This window comes from Rhagoletis pomonella, unplaced genomic scaffold (genome assembly GCF_013731165.1).
Source record: "Rhagoletis pomonella isolate Grant_MI unplaced genomic scaffold, Rhpom_1.0 Rhpom_scaffold_00003, whole genome shotgun sequence".
Taxonomy (NCBI): domain Eukaryota; kingdom Metazoa; phylum Arthropoda; class Insecta; order Diptera; family Tephritidae; genus Rhagoletis; species Rhagoletis pomonella.
The window spans coordinates 20,721,560-20,733,188 of record NW_023458557.1 but is presented as its reverse complement, the minus strand read 5'-3'; the positions used below and the strand labels follow the sequence as shown (position 1 = coordinate 20,733,188).

At 34.8% G+C, this 11,629-nt stretch overlaps 1 protein-coding gene across 2 annotated transcripts in view; it reads left to right on the top strand.

The window, feature by feature from the left end:
• Window positions 1-9,094, top strand: part of LOC118735062 (transcription initiation factor IIB) — a gene marked incomplete at its 3' end in the record, with an annotated part of 135,094 nt that extends 126,000 nt beyond the window's left edge. For both annotated transcript variants that reach the window (XM_036464661.1, XM_036464662.1), the window contains 2 exon segments: window positions 8,658-8,892; window positions 8,973-9,094. In XM_036464661.1, coding sequence (XP_036320554.1) covers window positions 8,658-8,892; window positions 8,973-9,094 — 357 coding nt within the window.
• Window positions 9,095-11,629: the final 2,535 nt, after the last annotated feature.

Below are 11,629 nucleotides of genomic sequence, written 5' to 3'. Positions count from 1 at the left end.
GAGTGTGCGTACGTCTAAAACACTGGAAGCGTGCCTTCCGTCTATCATAACATTATCGATTTGGTTTCTCGTTTTTCGATCCGGAGACAGCCACGTAGGGTGATGGATCTTTTTATGCCTGAACCTAGTACTGCATACTACCATGTTTCCGGCCCCGGCGAAGTCGATTAGCCTCAATCCGTTGTCGGACGTTTCATCGTGGAGGCTGAATTTTCCGACGCTCCAAGCGCTCACAGAAGAGATCCTTGGACGACTCATCCTTCTCTTCCGTCGGGGCATGGGCGCAGATGAGCGAGATGTTGAGGAATCTCGTTTTGATGCGGATTGTGGCTAGACGCTCGTCCACCGTCGCAAGACCCCAGGCATTGTTTGCCTTGCCCCGTCCAACGCATTTCTTGGATGGCGGTGATGTCAGCTTTTGTCCTTACGAGGACATCAACCAGGCGGGCAGAGGCACCTTCCCCATTAAGGGTCCGGACATTCCAGGTGCATGCCCTCAAATCGTAGTCCTTTAAACGTTTGCCGTGATCGTCATCATAAGGGGGGTCTCATCCGAGGCTTTGCCTTGCTTCTTCACTGGAAGTGGTTTTTACGACGGGGGTGGTTTCGCAACCAAATACACGTTTATATAGCGAGCCGCTTGCTCCAAGCATACACCCGCTTGCAGCCGCACCTACTGGTCAACAGACGCTGCAGACTCCAGTGAGCCCTTAAACCAAATAAGTCGGAGTGGCCCCACCGAGGCTCCCTCTCTTTCTGCCGTGACCCAAGGCTCCACTCGGATTGGTTACCGCATCTTGCACATAGGTTGTTCACGTTGCCCAGAGTGCGCGAACGAGGACGCAAGAGTCGGGATTGAGTATAGCCATGCAACTGTAACTGCATAGCCAGCGCAACGACTATACCCCATTGCACTCCTGAAAAGCAAATGCATGTATATAATTGACAACAGCAACCACGCTGTCAAGTTTAAATAGCGGCAAATCAGCTGCACTTGATAGAAGTAGCTTGAATAAGGAAAATGAATTAGCAACACTAGTTTACGGGGTGTGCATAGCTCAGGGGTTAACGCTTCTGAATTTGCACATCGATGATGCTATAACTTCTACCGCTTAGTCTTTGTTGCTTTTTCCATTTTCCTTATAAAATAATCGTGGTACAAAGCTCAATAACAATATTAAAAATAAGTTTTATAAATTTTATTCATACCCAATAGACTAGGCCGACTGTTAAGTTTTTTGCGATAGAATTTGGACAGAGCCAAAATTATATTTAGGATATTGAGAATAATCCTTCAAAGTTTCTGAAAAATTCATACTAAAACAGAGTGAAAATTAATTTTGTATGGAATTTTGTAAGTGTTAAATCAGACTACAAAATGTTTGTAGTCTGATGTAACACTTTTGAAATTCCATACAAAACGCATTTTCATTCTGTATCAATATGCATTTTTCGGAAACTTTGAATGGTTATATTACATATCCCGAATATAGTTTTAGCTCTGTCCAAATTCTATTGAACCAAAAAACATAATCGTCGGTCTAGTCTATTGCCCAAGTATGTACACTGGCGGCCCGATAATCATTTTTCAAACCGCCAGGAATTTTGTATTTTCTCAAGAATGTATCAATGCATTCTACCGAGTTTTCTGGGTTAAACTTTATGAATTTCCTTTAAAGCTTATTTTCGACTTCTTGAAGAACACATTTTATCGTCTCGCTCATTGTACTCTGAGCCATTCCTATTAGGTAATCCTGACCCACTACGTGCAGAAAACTTCAACTTCCCAAAAGCGAAAACGCAGCAGCTAATTGCAAGACGGAGGGTACTGATGTGGCTATCGAAAGTGAAATTCGTATTATGAGCTATGCAAGCCTGTCGAAATTTTCGTTGAGTATCGAATTTTCTGTCGAATAGAAGTTGGCTTTCGTTGGTATAGCGAAGTGTTTGAAAATTGTGAAAAATGTATGATTTTGCATTTGTTTTCTTACTTTTTGGCGGCTATACACTAATTTTAAACAAGTTTTATTAATTTCATGCAGTTCTAACGTCGTGAATACTACTTTTTACTTATGAAAGAAAATCCCAATACTCTGTTGGCACGATCTCTGAGAACAAACATAGAGCTCTTTATAGTTTTAATATATTTTAAATAGATTCGGATCACAAAATTTCTTAAATATATTGTATGCCAAAATATATTGGAAATACTACACTTAAACTCTCTTAAACGTTTTCTGCTCCTGGGCAGTTTTCTAAGCTCTCATCCTCTGATGAATCGTTCAACCAGAACTCTATTGTACTAATTTTTAACACGTTTTTATAAACTCGCTTTCTTTTTTATTTCATTTTAATTTGCACAAATTTACATATGCACATTAGACTGCATCACCAAAAAAAGTTGCGGTTTTTCCGCCGGGATTATAAACTTTATTATATTCTAAGACGTTCACTAAAATATTTTGGAAAAATATTAAGATATAAGTAAGCTGGACCGATTTCAAAATACCTCCAAAAATGGAGTTTCTTATGAATAAAAATAGTTTCGTAAAGAACTTTTTGAAAAAAGTCCCCTCAGATGACAAAACAGATTAAGCTTAAAAAATCTGCATAAAAATATTTAAAAATCTTTTCAACGGAATCGTAAGAATGAGATTTTTGATGCTGTTTTTTTACTTTTTTCAAAGATTGAAAAACTTGAATAACTGAGCCAAAACTATTCTGATGTAGACTTATGGGATCTCAATAGAAAGGTATTTTCACACTGTTTTTATTTCTGCAAAAAAAAAAATCAACTTTGAATGACGTTCGTTCATCCTACCTTTCTCTTTCATCCTTTGAATGAGTTTATTAGCAAAGATATAAAAAGGGTGAGAAAATACCTTTCCACCGACACCTCTTAAGTCTAAATCAGAAGAGTTTAGGCTCAGTTATTCAAGTTTTTCTTATACCAATCTTTGAAAAAAGTTAAAAAACAGCTTCAAAAATCTCATTACGATTCCGTTGAATTTTTAAAAAAAATTTTTTTTTATATTTTTATGCAAATTTTTTAAGCTCAAACCGTTCTGTCATTTGAGGAGATTTTTTCAAACAAAATGTTTAAGAAACTAAATTTATTCATAAAAAACTCCATTTTTGGAGGTATTTTGAATTTGGTCCAGCTCACTTAAATCTTAATATTTTTTCGAAATATTTTGGTGGACGTCTTAAAATATAATAGATTTTATAATTCCAATGGAAAAATAGTACCGATTTTTTTTTGTATGGGGAGTGATGCAGTCTAATGTACATATGTATAAGCACACTATTTAGTTTCCTCGACTTGTTAACAAAGCTTCTCGGCGGTGAAAAATATACTATTGTGAACAACCTAAACGAGCGAAATACACAATAGCGCTATTCTTCATCGAATGAGCGCCATAATACCAAATGAAAAATTGTTCGATCAGCATTTTCGACCACAGTCGAAGATCGAATGCAACTCATAATAGGAGCCAAAAATTCTTTTAATACTGAGTCAACATTAACATCCAGATTGCGATGAATATTGAGAAAAGGTAGTCCATTTTGTGCTCGTCCTCTGCCCATGCCTGCACATTCATGATGATATTCATTAAATTATTTTGCAAAACTATCACCCGTATGCTGTAATCCGAAAGTTCGTAGTTACGAATTCGTAGCTCCGTTCCGAAAATTCGAAAATTGCTATGCTGTAATCCGATCGTAACTATCAACGGCGTTGCCAACTAAAATAGTGAAATTCGAAGTTCTTATTCAGCTGTGTTAACAGAAACAAATCAAAATAAATATACATAATCGCAAGTGAATAGTGAAATTAAAAAAAAATTGTTTAATCATTATTTGAAAAGACTTTTTCTTAATTAAGTAGAATACAAAGGATTCAGTGGCCGGTGCACTTTTGTCCCAGGAGGAAGAACAGCTTACAGTTGCATTAATATACAAAGAAGAATGCTAAGAGATTGTTCTGACATTTAGCTTAAATGATAAAATGTAAGCTCCCTCCTTTTAAGGGTCTCCATTTCAAGAGGTATTGTGCCGGTTTAATTCTTGGAACGCTATCCCAAAATTCCACCACATCCTCTTTAGCTCATTTTACAAAGCCTCGACCAATGTCCGGTCTTTTGCTGATGCATTCCACCAGTTTTTCGTATTGCGAGCGATTTGTTGTGATCTTCGATCTGTTAATTATGTAAACATTTATGAAAATATTTTTTTTTCTATTCACACTTCAACTTACATACATATTTTTGCGTTTACACATATTTTAAAACACTTGTTTCGCTCCGACAAGAGTTGCTATTCGTACAAAATTTCCGACAAATACATAAAAATCACAGCTACGTCGGATTCGGGCATACCAACATTATGAATTTCGAAGATGGCCTACGAATTTCGAAATTACGATACGACAACGCGGATTTCAGCATACCAATTTTACGATTCGTAGCAAAATCGAATCTACGACGGATTACAGCATAGGGGTGTATAACTAAACAGCGGGAAAAAAGCAAAAATTTCTGTAGAAAAAACGGAAATCTGAATTTTCGCCCATTGGATAAAGCTGTTTTTGATAGACTTTTTTGTGTTGATTACGAATCCGTAAGCATAAAGTTTCCATCAGCTCCAGGTTTTTAAAAAAACGAGGTCAAAGTGTCAAAAAATCGCCTTTTTTGCAATATTTTAGAAGCTCTTCCGTTCTGGCTTAAATTAAAGCTCGAACTCGCACCTACTATCTTTGAAAATACCATTCCTGCACCTTGACTTGATGGTCACTTAGTCATTTGTTATATGTTTTTATTTGTTTTTATTGTTTTGTAGAAAAAAATGAGGAACAAGTTGAATCAAATTTTTGAACGTTTATCATAGGCTTCTAAAAGAAGTGTCATTGACATTGGTTATTGTGGTACACCAACTGTAAATTGAATTCTTGTACAAAAATTTATATTTTCCATGATTCCAGAAAATTTTAAAAATAATAAAATATTATAATATTATTAGCACCAATAGCTGACGCTATACAAATAAACCAAATAAGCCACAATACTCGCTAATATAATATTTTAATTTTGTACGTTTCAAAAAATGAACAATAAGCATTCAAAATCCATAAAACAAATAAATTTTTAGAACAAAAGCGTTTAATGTGCAAATTTAGGACTTGAGATAGAACGTACGTTTCATAAAACGTACATACGTGTTATCGTTGAATCCATGTGAACGCAGACATGCCATATAGCGGGATGAGGTTTGAACCGTGTAGACAAATATTTACACTTTCTCATTGAAAAAACAAATACGTCAAATTGTTATAAATAATTGCTTTTACAATAATTACCCTTTTTATCACTAAAAAATTACATTTGAAAAATTTTTAAATTGGTGTCTCCTAAACTACAGTAGATAGCAGAATCATATATAATAAATGTATATGTACAGTTCCTAATCCAAAAACAACAACATTAAATTGTAATTCTAATTTTCTCTTTTAACGATCAAATGTGTGTTGTTTACTCTACTATAAAAAAGGACAATTCTGCAGAAATATGCGTCAATTAATTACCTTCAATGACCTGCAAAAAGATTTTTTTCCTAATCATAACATTTCAAAATGGTCATATTTTTTCATGTGGTGTGTTAAATTTTCTGTACAAACACTTAAGTCACTCCGATTACATCTTCGGCTTAGCGCACAGTGCCGCCTAAGTGGATAAAAATCGAAAAATTCGTTGTCTGCAATGTGCACGTGTGTGGTATTTTTGTAAATGTAATTTATCCACTAAAAATAATTCAGTAGAAATTTCCCTATAAAATAAATTATATGCCGCCAGGAAGCCACTAAAGTCGACAAATTTTATACTAAGAATATTAATAAGAGCATAGCCATGCGTAAGCTCTTCACGGAAAAAATGTCAAAAACACATTCTTTGAAATAAAATGGTTTGACGTTTTTTATTTCCACATAGATAGTAGTGAGCTAAAAGATGAAAAATTGGAATAAAATTAAGCTCATGGTGCCCCTGTGGTATTTCCGAAAAAACATAACATGAAATAAATAAAGAAATAAAAACCTGCTAATTTTTGCACTTTTCGGAGAGTAATGCATTTTTTGCTAATGCATAAAATCATTTATTCATTTTTTGTCAGTGTCATCAGATCTGCACGATTCGTTCTATTTTCAAAAATGAAGTGTCAGATTAAAAAGATTGACTTGTAGACAATACAGGTTTTGTTTTTTTTAGAGTTCCCACCTGTTAAAAAATTAAATTAAATTTTTTTAATAAGTTAAATGAATTATTAAAAGATGGGTATCAGTCGAAATGTGTATGAAAAGGGTTATATTCTTAACTACATGTAGAGGGTTGCCACCTGTTACAAAATCAGATTCCATTACATACAAGAGCGCTACTCATCGTCGTCACCAGAGAGCCATACACCGACTCGACTAGAGCGCTGCTCACCAGCATTATTCACCACCGCCACCAGAGCGCCGGCGTGAAAAGAAAGCGACGTCATCAGAGCGCCACTCATCGGCGCGACCCGAGTGTTACTCAACTACGTTAGCTGAGCGCCTTTCATCAGCGCGACCAAGAGCGCCACTGGCCATCGACGCCAGGGCGCGACCAGAGTACCACTTGTCAACGGCATCAGAGCGCTACTCACCGACGTTGTTAGAGCGCCACTCACCGGCACGACCAGAGCGCAACTCACCAGAGCACCACTTACCGACGTTAGCAGCGTGCCATTCATTGGCGTCAGCAGCGCTGCCCTCCAGTACTAAAGCCACGCCACTACAGTCTAACGGGCTAGTAACGGAACAAAGAATCGTTACCCAGCCACTGCAAGTAACGGCACCGAATATTTCTTATTGTTTTGTTGTTATATGTTTGATAGTAAGTAAGAGAATAATTTTATAAAGTACGATTTACCAGAGCCCCGAAACCTACAAATTTATTGTAACGAACCCTGAACACGGCGAGTATACCCCAGCATTGTGGAAGAAGCGTGGGGGCAACAAAAACGCTTCGTTATAAAGGTTGACTGCATTATTTATGTCGAAAAATCATTCAAATAAAACATTTGAATAATTTGTATTTATACTGAAAGCTTTTCATTTTTAAATTGTTATGCGTCATCATCAACAGTGGTGTTGGTACATTCTACATATTGTAAAATATGCTTGAAATGTTTTCTGCAAACATTTTTGTTACAGTTAATTCAACTAATTTTTGTCTTATTATTCCTGGTACATATTCCTGGTTTCAATTTCTGTTGCGTAGTTGGTTCGCTTCTATATAAGTTTAAAAACATATTGTTTTTGGTTATTGTTGTTTCCGAGAGAACGAAAATGACACAGAAGATGGCACAACGCCGAAACCGGTTTGTCGCCAAACCAAATTTGACAAGGGATGACGGAAATTCGTTCTAAAATACATCATTTAAAAACATCCTTTTTCTCTAAAACCTAAGAAAATGAATTTCATAATAGTTACAATGTGTACGCAATGTATACGCAAAGTATAATTTTAAAATTACATATGACAAAATACTTAAAAAATAACAATTTTGATTTAGACTTTTATCACAAAATCACTTCTCCAACTATCTTAAACGAAATTTTGCGAACATTTTTTCAAATTTTTTTGGTACACGGAAGGGCGCGATGCGGCAATTCAGCCGCATATATGAGATACCAACTTTCAAATACAAACATCAACTGAACTATATAACGCAGGAAGTAACAGCTAACTGTGAACCATGCTGAATCTCAAAACTTACAAAGTCACTAAGTGGCCAGCTCCTACAGGTATTTGAAAACCACAAATTACAATTTTTGCGGCTAATTTGCCCTCCGAAGGGTTAAGAAAGTTTTAGCTTGCAAATATTACGAAGAGGGTTGCCACCTGCTTGTAAAGTCAATTTGTTTTTTTTTTATAATAATAATGATAAACTAAAATAATAATTGTGCCAAACCAAAGGTTTACGACACCGTATTTGTTATTTTATTACAAATACATACATACATTCATACATTGTCAATCAGGGATTTGTTCTGATTACATTCTTTTCAAATTACTGTTCTCTTAAATTAGCTCAGTAATGTTTTTACTCTTCACTTATTTCTTGCTTAATATGTCCAGTTTTTTTATTTTGTCTGATACCCATATTGATATACATATTTCAGTTACCTATTTCCCTTAATTAAAGTGAAATTGACTTTTTAAACATGTGGCAACCCTTCTACGTGTCCTTTAAAAGTAAAGCATTTTCAATTGATACCCATATTGTAATATCTAGTTCATGTAACTTATTAAATAATTTTAATAAAACTTGTAACAGGTGGCAACCCGCTTCAATAAAATAAAACTTTATTGTATATCTCCAGGCCAATCTCTGTCATTTGACACCTCACTTGCCCCTCATATCTTAGTCCTTTAAATGTTTGAGGGGGTCGTCATTAAAGGGGGGGGTCTCATCAGAGGCTTTATTTTGTTTATTTGCTTCATTTTTATTACATTCTAGTTTCATATCGAGGGTAACTTTATTTTGTAGTTTACGATACAGTGATAGGATTAGCAACAAATATAACCAAATGTTAAAAATATTACCTTTTTACATACATTTTACTTTAAACATAGGTGCATGATGGTAAAAATCTTAAGGGCCGGTCGAACGATGCAAAGGCATCGGCGTGTTTGTACATTGCGTGTCGACAGGAGGGTGTGCCACGTACTTTTAAGGAAATTTGTGCTGTCAGCAAAATAAGTAAAAAAGAAATTGGACGTTGCTTTAAGTTGACTCTAAAGGCTCTTGAAACTAGTGTGGATTTAATTACCACAGCAGATTTTATGTCCCGATTTTGCGCCAATCTGGGTAATATTAACATTCCTTAAATGCATGCACGTACATATTTATGAACCCTTTAATATTACATACCCTATTTTTTACTTTAGATCTACCAAATATGGTACAGCGGGCCGCGACGTATATTGCAAAGAAGGCTGTCGAAATGGACATTGTTCCAGGAAGATCACCTATATCAGTTGCAGCCGCTGCTATTTACATGGCTTCTCAGGTAAGTGCTAGCAGCATATGGGCATTCCCATGGTGGCGCACGTGACAGTCGTACGATTTCAATGTGATACAAAAAAGGAATACCATTTGTTTTCTTTAACTTTTTTGGGCCATTGTATAGCACATAATTAGCTCTATATTTAACCGAAAAATGAAATCAATCGAACTGCTTGGTCCTGAAATATAAGCATTTAAAGAGAGTGTCGTTACGTGACAAAAAATGGAAGTTGATTTTTTCTTTTCTTACAAAATCGCAAAACTCTGCGAATTGTGGATGGCTATTTTCATGAAACTTATTTTAATATGATTTGGAGCAATTCTAGTTGTTTTTGGAGTTTTTTGAATTAATGCAAATTGTTTCAATTCTCTTTTACAACCCCAAGTGTGAAACGTGACGTGACGTGGCGTCACGTGACATAAATTTCCATCGTTATATTTTTGTTAATATTGCTTTTAAATTTCAACGCAAAGAAAACATGTATTTTATGTAGAATATACTTTATATTTTGACTTCAGCGCCAACTCAGGGTCAATTTATTAGAAATCTATGATTTATTATGTTTCAACCACATACGCCAAATTCGAACCAAATCGGACCATAAATACGGTTTTTCGAAATATCTCGACCTTGGCACCACCTAGGAAGACCATTTTATGAAAACATGATTCTACTTACATAGCCAGTATATATTTTAAAAAGCAGACAAATCGGCCCGTAAATACGTTAGATATAAAACTTTTATTTTTTTTGTCGTGGTGGACCTTCCGCTGGAAACACCCATATGTGTGTATATCAGAGATGCTCAACAAACTATATGAATCGATTACGTTTATAACTTATCAAAATAATTTCGTTTCGTTCCAGAGCTAAATCAACGAAACAAAACTCAATCGTTAACGTGGAAACGAAATAAATCATCAATCGTTAACATCGAAACAAAGTAAATCAAGGAAAAGTTGTTGTTTTATGCCATTGCAAGCTCACTATTAACATATAGCATCTAAATGCATGCTACAGCTTCTATATTAACGATTGAATTTCTTTTCGTTAAAAGCCAAAATAGAATTATTTTGATAATTACCTAAACGATAAAAAAAACTTAATCGTTTCAACAGAAACGATTGCTTTTTTTGGTGAACGCTAAAATTAACGTGTACATATGTACACATATGTACATATCCCATCAGGTAGTAATTTAATCTTAAAGTTTCAATTGAAATATTGTATGTGGGTATAGTGTTTTATCATTCAATGTAAATGTGGTAGCATCCGAAAACAATAAACTAGCACGTACAGTGAAAAACCAACGTAACTGAAATGTTACAGTTATGCTCGCGCGTCAATTTTTCGTTGAGTAACGCTACTTTTGTTTAATATGCAAACTTCAAGGTTTTTTTTTTGGTGATTATGTGATCATTCAGGTGTGAAGTATTGAACGTGTTTCCGGAACTTAAGGAAGGAATTTTGAAATTATTAAAGGAGAAAAAATGTTTGCGTGAAATCATTAAAAAGTTTAAAAATAAGCCACATTACTGTACAAAGGATAAAGAAAAATTTTTTGGAAGTGTCGTCCAACAAAGGTGGCCGCCCCAAAAAAAAATTACCGACCGCCAATGCCGCCATCTCCCTCAAGTGGTAACTTCAGAAGATGCGGTAACACCCGCAGCTGCTCTAAAAACTCTAAACATTGAGTGTATGGACAAAGCGAAGTGCATTAAAAAAATGGTCTCAAAGTATCAGACAAAAGAAAAAAACAATTTTAACAAAAAGACACGTACAACTTCGCCGAGATTTCGTTGCAGTGTTGAAAATTAAAAATTTTTAAATTTTTAAAATAATTTATTTTAAAGTTTATAGCAATCACGATAGACCACTATGGATCACCAAATGATAAAAAGTGGCCAATATTAGAAATCTTATCGGAATGGCTTAAAACTTGCTACAGGGTCGGTGATTACGAACCTGAAGTTAGATTTTAAAAATTCGAAATGGATTATATATGGCGGACAATATCCCAGCAAACATTGAGGTTAGTTATCGATTAGAGAATGATTGGAGAACTAGCCACATTCTCCAATCTCAAACGTTAGAGAATGACTATCGAGAATCATAGCGATCTCAACAAAAATGGGACATAGTTCTCGACTCGAGAAAACATTAATTCTCTAATCGAATTCTAATGTTGATCTCTAATGGGATTCGAATGTGAATTTCAAACTGCTGTGTTTTGCTTTATCAAATAAAACGCTTTGTTTGTAAAATGTGTACTAAATTTATTTGCAATAAAATAATAATGAATTATTTGAACTTAAACATAATATATGATTCATTTATTTGGAATATTGCTTATTTACCTAAATTTTTTTCAAAACTTTAAAACTATCATATGTCTTGTGTTTTTCACGTTTTGTTAAGATGAATTCATTTAGGTTAATTAAATTTGGTAAGATTAGATTAAAAAAATATTGCTGAAACATAATTAATTTTAAAATTAATAAAATAGTTAACTTAAAGTTCATTCACATGAGGTCCTTA